The 12,611-nt window shown below is 35.1% G+C and overlaps 1 protein-coding gene and 1 non-coding gene across 2 annotated transcripts in view; one reads left to right on the top strand and one right to left on the bottom strand.

Annotated features, from left to right (window-relative positions):
* The first annotated feature begins 392 nt into the window (after positions 1 to 392).
* On the top strand, positions 393 to 464 carry Trnaa-cgc. Its single transcript has one exon. It is a non-coding gene; the product is annotated as a tRNA-Ala (tRNA).
* A 3,128-nt stretch (positions 465 to 3,592) lies between these two features.
* LOC106111727 (serine/arginine repetitive matrix protein 1-like) overlaps positions 3,593 to 12,611 on the bottom strand; it is a gene marked incomplete at its 3' end in the record, with an annotated part of 15,290 nt that continues 6,271 nt past the window's right edge. The window contains exons 2-6 of the mRNA XM_013293870.1: positions 8,674 to 8,957; positions 6,081 to 6,310; positions 4,440 to 4,699; positions 4,052 to 4,260; positions 3,593 to 3,706 (exon numbers count right to left, since the gene is read on the bottom strand). Of these exons, the coding sequence (XP_013149324.1) occupies positions 3,593 to 3,706; positions 4,052 to 4,260; positions 4,440 to 4,699; positions 6,081 to 6,310; positions 8,674 to 8,946 (1,086 nt within the window). The remainder of the gene's footprint in view (positions 3,707 to 4,051; positions 4,261 to 4,439; positions 4,700 to 6,080; positions 6,311 to 8,673; positions 8,958 to 12,611) is intronic.

A 12,611-nucleotide genomic window follows, 5' to 3' on the forward strand; every position in this document is an offset into this window, starting at 1 on the left:
TCACTATAGAACAAATCATATAGAACATAATGTAAAGTCTATAGAAATATCCAGAGCTATTGCAAGGCATTAAATACTTGAAACGTATGCCTAAGAAGATAAGGACCTCCCTTACATAATACATGATAGTGTTATGCGAAACAATAGCTTTAGACTCAATATTACACAAAAACTGTAAAACTAAACACTACACAATTACATGTATGCAAATGTATCTTACTTGCACGTTATCAATTACATGCATAATTACATGATTCAACTTCTAGAATTATATAATTATTGTACACAATGTCTTATGGCTTATTCACCCAAGTTACCATAATTTATTGCAGTTTTTTTATACTTTTTAAACATGCGTAAAGCTATAATTTTTTTCACGAACGATCTACACCGGGGGTGTAACTCAGTGGTAGAGTGTCTGCTTCGCATGCTGAAAGTCCTGGGTTCAAATCCCAGCACCTCCAAATAAAAGTCTTTTTTTTTTTTTTTCTGAGAAAAAAGTCTCATGTCATAACTTTATTACCACAGTAAAAAGATACTAGAATTGATTTTTATAAACGATAACTTTTTGTTACATTTTAAACATCTTGTTGCGGAAAGATTTTTTTCATGTTAAAAATATTCAGTACAAAAATGCAAATAGAAAAAAAATGTTTGAATATGCCTAATTTCCGTTGAAAAATAATATACAATACTTTACCTTGATGGTTCATTTTAATTCTAATTTTATTGATTACTTCCAAATTGAGTGAAAATTGTCAGCGCCATCTATGCACACTATAGTTAGCTTTACTTATCTTGAATGCTCATTTTACGTACATTTACTTCTATCAACATTTAGATGGCGCTGTAACAGGTTCACATGACCGGCTGGATAAATAGTACAATATCAGTAATAAAACGCATTTTATATATATAAGGTTTTAATGAAAAATCAACTAAACGTATAAATCTTATTTATACTTATAATTAACAAGTTAATGGTTAAATATTTACATACAGGTCGGGAACTTCACATACATGGTTCCCAAAATTGCACTAACAAAAATATAGGGCACTTTTTTAGACAGACCATTCATTAATCACGTGAGTCTCGTTAGGAGGAGAAAGGTTTCAAAAAACACGAAACGACACGTAACTAATGGATGACCTCTAACCCTATAGAGCCTTGTGGTATTTGCTGTAACAATTTAAACATGGGATATTCAAGAGAAATAATCAGCACAAATAATACAATACTAATACTAGATTTTCAAACATTTTCATAAAAAGATCAAAATGTTTTATTTCAATACATAGTATAACATTTTTAATCTAATAATTAGCTATAAATATTGCAACGCAATAAATAAAAATATCGCTACTTTGGTTATTTGATTTCTAAATAATACTTTACTTTTTGTTGTCCAAATTATTTTAGTTTAAAATACACCGTGTATTTTGTAGACAATTGTTTTATTATAATAAAACAAATAAACAAAATTATTATTATAATGTAAATATTTTAAAAACCATGAAATAACAATAGATTTTAATGCCCTAAAAGTTGAATAATGGTAACATTCTGATATAAATTAATTCTACATAACTAACTTTTCGTTATGAAACGAAACTAATAGAGAAACTGTTTAAAATATTGAAGTGGAGTTGACAGACACAGAAAAGTAAAGACATTAGAAATAAAGATCAAATATTGATTATGAACATTGAAAATCAGGGTCCAATTGTTTAAAAAAAATAACAATAAATTGGCACATTGTTTATGATTTCTTTTTACGCAACTTTTAATATAGAAAAAGAAATGACGATCGTAGTCTGAAAATGGAAGTAAGATTGAAAATTTGAACCCTGTTATAAAACACTAAAACACCGTGTATACGCTTTACATACAAAACAGTCTTGATACGCCGTGGTCACAATTCTTAACTAGTAAATAAATAAATGCTTAGTTTACTCCAATCCGAAACCAGGAATTCCTAAAAAAAAGAAACTTCACAATATACGCCGAACTTTTTATAAAATCCAATGTTTTGAGAATATTTTTATCTGATTGAGCAATCGACATTTTTAGAAAATAAACTTCTTGGTAACTCTTAATTTTGGATTGGAATGAACCATATTAGCTCCTTGCCTATATGCTACGGCGCTACTCGAGTACTGTCCTATAAAAAGGCTAGCCTGCCTCTGCTGACCCAGCAACGTTGAAAGAAACGTAAAGTTAGCATCCATCTTACCATAAACTTCCCCAAAATACATCAAAAACAAAAGTGCTAACTCCGGAAGCAGAAACATCAGGATTTTAAAGACAAAATAAATTACGTTTTTGTGACTAGAACCATTCTTTAAGTACAAAAAATCTCGATTAATCCTAAGAAATCAAATAATATTAGAAATAATAAAAATTCTAGCAAATAAAACTAAAAGAACAGATAATTATTTATGGCACCTTTGAATATTACGCCTTAATTTTAACCGTTTGAGAAACATTTCAACGTTGCCGATTGTTCGCAGTCAACTAAATTTACTATTAACTAACGCTACTAGTTTAAATGGAAGATAATAAAGTGGCCTCGCCTACACACAAACTATAACAAGACTCTACACTACAACTCATCGATATCATAACTAACGCTACCAATCTGGAGGGAATTAGAAAATTATAAATGGAAGAACTAATGAGAGATGAACTACAAATACGTTTCATGCCCTATTCTGTAACCATAATTAAGTAAATAATAAAATACTATACTGAAAGTTAAAGTTACACAAATAATATTAAATAATTGATCGTGTTTGACTACGGTGGCATATTTAAAAAAACATTTTTGAAGAAATTATTATGTAACTTTCTCAAAATGGAATGTTTCATTCATATAGATTTTGTTTAACTATTGCTAGAAAATTTGTTAATCCACTCTTTTATTATAGCGGATATAATATTTTAAACTAAAAGCCAGAAACAAAAAGCTTGATTGGGCACAAAACGAGTACAACAAAGTTAACCTACGAGGATATGTAAACGAAACATTCAACCCATACTAAGTAATAAAGGACGGGAAGGGGGAGCTGGTTACAGGTTACAGGGAGTCGAGCCTTGTTCGCTGCACGGCCAGCAGCGCCGACTGCTGCTGCAAGCTTGCCCGCAGACCCTGTAGCGTCTGCAGCACCTGCAATTCAAATTTTTATATACGTAGTGCATTATCATCATATATTACTGCTTACTACTCGAGGCTCTGGCAATCTATCACTTAGTTAAAATGAGTATAACAAGAACCTTAACAAGGACGTTAAATAATCACCTCTGTATCCGCCGCTAGTTAGCCCTCTTTTTCTGATATAAGTAAATACAATTTCCATGTTATGGACTAAGATCTAGAATAGGTTATGACCTCAACGTTATTATGCAAGACAGAGAGCTACCTAAATCTATCATCAAATCAGACAAACACTTAAAAACTACGACAAAATAAATCATACTTTGGTAAAATAAGCATACCTCATCTCTGGCGTATGCTTTTCGTTTAGGAGGTTCTGAGTGCGGTCTGTCAGCGGGCGCGCAGGGCGGGTAGTGCGGGGGCGGGGGCGGGGGCGCGGCGAGGGGCGAGCGGCGCGGGGCGGGGGCGCCGCGCCGGGCCGCCTCCGGGGAGTTGGCGCGGATGAAGTTGGTGACGTGCGTGCGCTCCGGGCTGCGCCGCGGCGCCTCCGACTGCCGCGCAACGGGACAAAACATGCTACAATACTAACTCTAGCAACACCTAACTAGAGTTTAACTATACTTATAAAAGAATTAAAAAAAGGATGTCCACACAAACATTCCTAACAGTAAACTTGTCTAGCACCTATTAGAATATAATCATGAGAATGCAATAGGTCGCGTGATGAGTCGGAACTCTAAATCTGGAAATCTAGGGGTTAACATCATAGTCCAAAAATGTAATCACGGTCATGCTTCAAGATGCCTCTGACTTGTTTGCGGAACACAGCTATTACGTACCTTTAGCAATTACATTTGTATACTTAACACACTTTAATGATATAGGACTCTACTAACCTCAGTGGCCCTTAGTTCCCTGATGCGGGGATTATGCGGCGGTTCCAAAGGGGCTCGAGAGACGGTTACCAGTAACTTCTCCGCCTCTCGTATAAGCTCTCGGTACTTCCTCTCTGCTTCTCGGTCAGCTTCCAGAAGTGGATCCCGCTCCCGCACTGGCGGCGCCGGCGGGGCGGGGTTCCGACGTCGGGTGCGGGGTGGCGTTGCGCCTGGAAACAAACCAATAATTAAACTAGAGGCTTCTACCGACACCATTCTTCATTTTTGCCTAATCAGTTCTTGCAGGGAGAAGTGCTTCGACAAATAACTTTTTCTTTCTTAATTGGACATTAGCTGTATAAATCCGTATTAAAGGGATTAGATACATCTTTACTAAGTGATCAGTTACCTGCAGAACGTGGTGGTCTGCGAGGCGGTCGCCTCCGTCTAGCACGTCGTCTGCCTGGGGTAGCGTTGCTGTCGGTGTCGTCCTCATCACCGCCATCCAGACCTGTATCGCCGTCGGAGTCAGCGTCGGCGTCTGACAATATCGCCGTCTCTCTCCCCCGCGTCCTCGCGTCCCTGCACTCTTCATCACTGGAGACACCGCCCCGGTAGTACGGCGACCGGTAACGTTCCGGAGATAGGTGTGGTGATAAATGCGGGGATCTGAAATGTTTTAGTAAGTTTTCTGAATCAATAAATATCAGAATGAATGCCTTTTAATTAAAATTTAACAACCCAACTACGGTCATCAAGCTAATTCAACAAGCATTAGCTAGGCACGTTACGTCGGGAACGACAATCTTTTTCTTCATTGTGACGTCACTATTGTACTGATCCATGAAAGATTGGGGTTATTTCTTCTATGTAACATTTATAATTAGATTATTGATTTAGTTTATATACTGAGTAATTTTATGCCCTGACCTATTGTTGACTCATAATCGTTTACTGAAGCAAACGAAGCTACCGATCTGAACATAAAGTTGTATACACACGTAGTTATAAAACAATCAGTACGTCGCTCGAACATCAACTCCGACGGTACCGAGATAGAACGGATGGCGCGGGGCAAAAAGTCAATGACGTAATCAGTGAAAGCAATTAACTCGGTAGGGTAGACACGAGATGGATAAACGCTGACTACAAAAAACGTCTATTTATAAACTCTTTCGATTTCAATTTTTTATCTGTTCCATTTTAAATGTATTTACTCTGTGTCTGTTTGCGTGGTTTTATCCGAAATCTCTTTATTTATGTAGCAGTTCAACAATTTTAAATTAACATAGGCCTTGTTTTCTATTCTACAATATAGGACTATGCGTGTAGGGGTTAAGTATAATTCAATAAGTGCTTCGTGTAACTTCAGCGAGGCGCAAATACCATTAGACTGCAACACGACACCAATTTTTCAGTTACTAACGAACCTTTAACCTCAGGATATCAGTAAGTTTTCATTTAGTTACTAAAAATATGATACTTTATTCTGTCTATTCGTAGGCAATGAGAAAGTGTTTTTATAAATTCGTGTTTTGTAAACATCTCATGCCTTAACCGCAGGGAATTGCAGAGTTGACGGCTTATGCATAAAAATGGGGTTACGAAACCGAATAAATGTAACACAGCTAGGGGACAAAACGTACAAACGTAAATATTTCACTCAGAGCAATATTTTGAAAAACTTCTGAGCATCGTCTGTTTCTTAAGAAAACTATTTTACTAAACGACTAGCTTTTAACCGCGACTCCGTCCGCGTGAAAATTAAAAATAATAAAAATGAAATGAAAAAATATAGCCTATGTATCTCACAGATAAATTACCTTTCTAACGGTGACAGAATTTTTAATATCGACTTAGTAGTTTTTGAGCCTATTCTTTGCAATCAAACAAAGTTTTCCTCTTTATAATATTATATAGACAACATGACACATTTTTATAAGCTAAATAAATCAAATTGATAACAAAACAAAAGGGAATGTTACTGGAAGAAAGAAAGGCAGTAAAGAGTTTTAAGAATGGACAGTGGAAAACTGATTAAAAAAACTACCTTGTTCCATATATTGCTTGTGTATCTAGAGAGTATTGAGCATGTAACATTTGAGGTGCTGGTTGCGGGCACTGTAGGGACTGCTGGGGGAAGAGGGGCGTGCGGCGACGCGCAGTTGGAGGGGTCGCTGCTCCCAGCCACGGGTTGGTGCGGATGCGGCAGCGTGGCCGCGGTGATGGCGTCGCGCATACCACGGGCTCCGCGCAACGCACCACGGGGATCGACCGCCTCTGAAACAGTAAGTATATTTCGATCGATGTTTTTTTCATAAGAAATACCGTGATGTAATCAATCTATTAGAATATGAGCTTAAATGCATGAAAAATAATTATGAAATTGGTCATACTTCATCTTAATCGTTGGCGCAGTATGACACAAGAACTGTGCTTAGGGATTTTTGATACCCTTCACTTAACCCCTTCTAAGGTAAAGGGGTCTTACAAAAATTGCGTTCGGACTAGCTAACGGCAGCCGGACGCGGGTTTTGTTATTAAAAATAACATTTGGGTGTCAGCATCAGTGCTCTCACTTTACGATCACTGCGCACTATGCTCCCCAAGACAAGGATGTCAACATGCTGAAGGAAAAGTCAGTGTTTAAACTCGTGCTTTTCGACGGGACTAGTGATAGCACGATTTAAAATACTAGTAGCGACATCTATTAGCAATTTTATAAAACTAAAAAAAATTATAATTATCGTCATACATTTAAAATTTGATTATGTATCATCTGTTACAATAAAATGAAAAAAGTACAGCTCAATAAGACAGTTGCCTTTGTAAGTTGTACCGTTCGTTATCTAACATCAGACGAATACTTGCTTCATTTCAAATTAGAACAATTCAATCTGCAAGTTCGTATAGGTCTGGGCAATTGTTAGATTGGATTCTATTACGAAGCCTTTTGTTTGTATTAAAGACCACACCTCGTCAATTTAATCCGGTCGGAATTAATTAATAAAGACTAGTGTTAATGAAGAAGTTATTTCATCTTTAAAATAAGTGCAAAGCCAAATAAAAAAGATAAACTCGGATTAGGACTATTATGTAGCCTTTTACCTTAATATAGCAATAATAAAATAAAATAACAAAGCTTTTCAATTAAAAAGTGAACAATTTATATCATAGACGTATTGGAAATTAGAATTCCGAAGCAATTTTAACAATTGGCAGGGAGAGATCGTTAAAGAGTTTGTAACAATTTGAAACTTCTGAAAGTATGCTCAGTTTTGATGGCGAGAGCACGAGTTGCCAGCATTTAGTACCTACTTACTTATTCGGTAATTATAACGGGGTCAGAATTCTTGATAAATATTTAACACGTTCCGTGCCACTATGATTTTTACGATGTCTTCTCGTAAATCGCATACATTTTACTGACCTCGATAGGCGGGTTGCCAGCAATGAACGTATCAAATTATGTTTAAATTATTCATCAATAAAATTTGTTAAATTACCTATTAAAATACTGCCCGATAGATTAATTTTTAAAGTAATGGAAAAAGCTAAAGAGTTAACTAGTGGCATCAAAACATAGATTATTTCTATCTATCCTGTTTATAAAAACATTCTCATATTTCTATATCTATTTAGAACCCATTCTCATAGCGTTTTTCAAAAAAAGTATGCAATTTTATTTTTAATGAAAAAGAGTCGAAGCATACTCTATTTGAAATGTTTCCAACATAAATGAAGCGAGTTCAATCGTAGCGGCCACTCGTCGCGCACTCAATCGAACGAGGTCTACGAACTGCGCAGACTAACTTCCGCCAGAGCTTTTGCTTAAGTTGAAAAATCTGAGCGCAGTGTGGTGTAGGGTTTTAAGTTTTATGGTATCGCAAACTACAAGTTTATTAATAACATCTCACAAATTGACGGCATTAACTTTTCTTGTGTTGTAGGAATATTGTAATTAAAGGGTTTTTGCATATTTTTAAACTATGTCAAATTAAATGAACGTCTCAAGTACATATTAAATGTATTCTACTATTTTTATTTCTCTGAAATTTCTATTTAACCTTCAAAAGAAAATGTTTCTCTAATTATAATCCACTAGTTTTTAAATTATGATATATGTAGATTCCCTATATTACATTTAAACGTAATTTTAAAACGTATAAGTACAAGACGTAGTAAAAAGGAAGAAAGTCAACTTGACTATGCCTAGTTGGTTTCTTAAAGTGCTTTTGTAAGGCAAGAGGAGCGCGCAATGCTGAGTCGTAACAAAGCCGGGACTCAGGATATCGAATGAACGCCCCACTACAGACAAATCCAACGCCACGTTCACTTATATACAAACAGAAATATAAATACTAACTACCTCGTTGTAAAATAAATCTTTAAATTTTAATTAACGTTTTTGTTTTATTTTTCCATACGTATATTTAATTTTTAATAAAAGCTATACCAAATAATCGAGCATAACATATTTCTATTGTGGTATTAGGTAGATTTACACTATATGTGTAGTTCAAACACTGGAATTTCCTTTGAAATAATAACCTTGTCACCAAAGGTATCACAACGTATCTGTCCCTTGTTAAATCTAAGTGGGGAAGACAGTGAAGGCATGCACACTGAATATTTTAACTCACCTTCGCGGGCTCATGGTAAAGGTGTGTTGTGGGTGGCGCGGGTGGCGGCGGCGGGGACACAAGCGGAGCGGCAAGCGGGGCGGGCGGAGCTCCAGGAGACGTGCCGTCGGTGGAGTAGCCAGTACTGTAAGCACTCTCCGGTGACGATAAATGAGGTGCTTGTACAGGACCAGGGGTAGTTGTGGTCGGCGCAGGTTTACTTTGCTTCTGTTTACGTTTCTTCGCCCGCCCCAGCTGAGCTTCCATCCATGACTTGAGCCGCGCGCCCAACATGCCGTCGGCACCTGTAGAGAAATACAAGTTAAAAAATTGTTACTGAATCCTGCAACTTTATTTAGTCGGCTTGTTAATTTTGTTATTTCGGTCAGACCAAAGTTTTATATAGATTTTGTATTATGTGCAATGTTTGTGGAACAGTTGGAATGTTCAAAACATTTTAACAAAAAGTATTTGTTGAAAGGTTGGATAAAAATATCACTGAACAAACAGAAATGGAAAACTTTCAATGATAAATGAAAATAGACGTCGAGTCGACAAATTAAAATCAGAAAAGTAATAAAACCAAACCATATTATGATGGAGTATCAATAATATATTTAACTAGAATTTGTTACATTCAAACGATGAATCTTTTATTAAATAACTCAGTTATGACCTATACACGAAACCATAAATATTTACTATGATTTTCCGAACGTAATAAGTTTAATAATCCCAAATATCCTGAATGCTATTTCATCATTACGCGTGCTTCGTTCTAGCTTGTATCTATCACAAACAAAGCAATATTCAGCGATAAAAATGAAACAAACAACACATATATTCAGACAAAAGAAGCGTTGCAAAAGCCCAGAAAGTATTGCAATAAGGACATAAAAAGCGCAATAGTTCCCCAGTCGTAAGATAAAACCGCAGAAAAACGTTACGGCCGATATAAGATGAGTGTGGCTTCAACAATTGTTTTGCCAAAGCCCTGTATATTGTGTCATCGAGACCCTTCCTTTGATGTAAACAAAAGTGGTGACATAAAATGTTTTATCACCTCGCCGCTCAGCGCTCGCGAGGCGTCGACCGCGACACGGGTACTCTATCTATAGTTAAGGTCAGCTTTTGTCCACGTTTTAATTTTTATCATAATCTTTACCATTTTCAAGTTAATAGACGTTCATTTACTTATCTTTGATTTTATGAATTTTTACTGGGGAGGTTATTCTATAAGAAAAAGTGCAAATTAAAAACCAATTTCTACAAAAGCAACTGCTAAATTAATTTAATATTTAAGTTCCATTAAATGTTTGTGTGTGATTTACGTAGCAAGCAAAATGATAATATACGTAGTGTACGTATAATACATAACATATTGAAACAATTTTGTCAACTTATTCGTTCAATTTTGTGGCTGTCACTATAGATACAATTGTGCTCGCTCCGCGCCGAGCAACTGTTTTTCATTTTTCAAGAAACTCAACGTGAATGTGAAAAGGGTGTTGTTGAGCCCCTTTTTTCATTAAACAGGAATGTTGTGTTATAAATACTGAGAATTGAATATTTTACTCTTATCACTAAGTCTAAATATGGGTTGAAATCTGTTTCCATTCTAAGTTATTACACATTTTATTCTATTATTTTAATTAAATCATCTGACCTGTGAAGTAAAAGTAAGGGAATTTATTTCTTTCTTTTTAAGTACCAAAGTTTTATATGTTAAACATGCCACGTTTTGTTATATATTATACCAAAATCAAAAATTTGTATATACGTCACAAAATTTAACTTTTATCGAGCGCAAAATTTAAGTGGGAGTAATAAAAAAATATTAAAAAAAATAGCAATCCTACTGGATAATCAAATCGTAATTTAAAATTTCTTCTTGTCTGCAAAGCATATATTGTCAAACAGTAACATCACATTCCAAGGTAAGAGAGATAAGAAAATACATTATCAAATAAAAAATCATTGCAGGAAACACGTGTTAATTCATTAAAAATTTGCAATAAACTTAATTTACAGAATCAGAGAGCTCGCTTTCATAATAGAAGACGAGTTGAAATTAGATACACACGGGAACAATTTCTAAATATCAAACAAATTCAATATCAATGTAAAAGGTTCAATACGACTTAGTACTAATCCGGCCTAGCATTCAAGTCCCCATACGACGAGTACTTTGCTTATTGTTTCGCTCCTATCCGTCCCCCGGCGAGCCTTACCGTACCCGGCTATAGCCGGTGAAAAGACGGATGAAGTCGGCTTATCCGGCGCGAAGCGGGCGGGGAACTTACGCGATTTAGCTAATATTAGCAATCCATTACCGAACGGTTGCGGTTACAAGGGACCGAGCTAGATTGGGACCAACCTCTCTACTCACATAATGGATCTAATTACAAATTAATATTTACTTTAGGAGTACTAGTGTATTGAATTATTAGACTTATTTTATAATGTTAATTATTACGCCTATCTCTGGGTCTATTGATTACTACAAAAACATTCTTAGTGTTAATTTGATAAGAGAATTTTGCAATGAGTTCGCTCATTTATTATTTCTTTTTTATAGATAGTTAATATTGGCGAAACATTAAGAGTAAGTTTTACAATAATAAAAAAAATAATTGACATTTCTTGTAGTAAACTATTTACTACATAACATAACTTAAGTAGACAGAACTTGAACAGCGTCATACCAAAGTTTTGGAAGCCTATAAGTAAATTAACTCGAGTTGTTCCCCTACACAGAGCTAAGTAAAGCGTAGAAACCTCGAACAAACACGACTCAAAGTTGTCACAAGTCGTGACGATGTGAGCACAGTTGTCGTCGTCAATAAAACGCAACGTAAAAACTTTATTACGCTCTTACGTACAAAGAGCTCCATATAGTTTATCTAACTTCATTTCGTCTACGAATTTATGTTCTTTTACAAGCTTAAGTAATTGTCGAATGATATGTAACCTGCCTGCAGGATCTTTATGTGAAAACGAATTATCAAATTAACCACAACGAGGGAGTATAATTACAATCATGAAATGATCCGGAAGTAGAGTTTCAAATGTTTATCTAGAATAGAAAATGTAGAAAGCCTATAGCAAGTCCGAAAATATACTAGGATTATATTATAAGATAGAGTATAGTGCAAGATTTTTCCTAATGCTTTGATGTCTAGAATATCATATCAAACAGTTTTCCAAGTTATATTTCAGTGAAGAATAAAATCATTAATCCGTTTAAATAACCCGATAGTATTAACAACTATAAAACAATACTTGTTACTTGTTGCCTACATCTTTTGCGTGGTATTTAAAAAGAAAATTGTAAACCTTTATCCAATATTTTTCATTTTTTAACACAATAAGGTAAGAATATTTCGGTTACTATTAAGTTATTTAAATTAATTCAAATGATCAACTTTAACCATTGGTAATTTAGCAACAAATTGCCAAATATCTAAAAATAAAGTTATCTACTCAGGTTACTGTAAGTGAGAAAACTTTTAACAAATCTACTGAATAATAAATACAGAAAAGCTCCGTCGACCGGCGCTAATTAATAAATCAGGTATTCATTTATGCAAGCTGTCTCCACCCCGTCGTGCGAGCGACGTAACAAGGGTGTCGTTTTTCCGCTTTTCACAGACAGACCTGAGAAAAACATGAATGACAAGATATTTTTTTATAAAAGTTCTGTTTGTCATTAGTCTTCTGGACGGATATGTTAGGGAAATGTTTTTTAAGCAAACATCGTTTCGTTTATTAATTTAATATGTCTTTGTCGCGTATAAATAATTACGAATTATCTAGTGTTGTGTTTAATCTCTTACGTAATACTACTATTGAGAGCAAAAAATTAAAGGCCATTTTTGACCGACTTCCCAAAAGAAGGAGGTATTCAATTCGTCGGTATATTTTTTTTTTTTTTTATTTTTTTTTTTTTATGTGTGTTA

Source organism: Papilio polytes, unplaced genomic scaffold (genome assembly GCF_000836215.1).
Source record: "Papilio polytes unplaced genomic scaffold, Ppol_1.0 DF824146.1, whole genome shotgun sequence".
Taxonomy (NCBI): Eukaryota; Metazoa; Arthropoda; class Insecta; order Lepidoptera; family Papilionidae; genus Papilio; species Papilio polytes.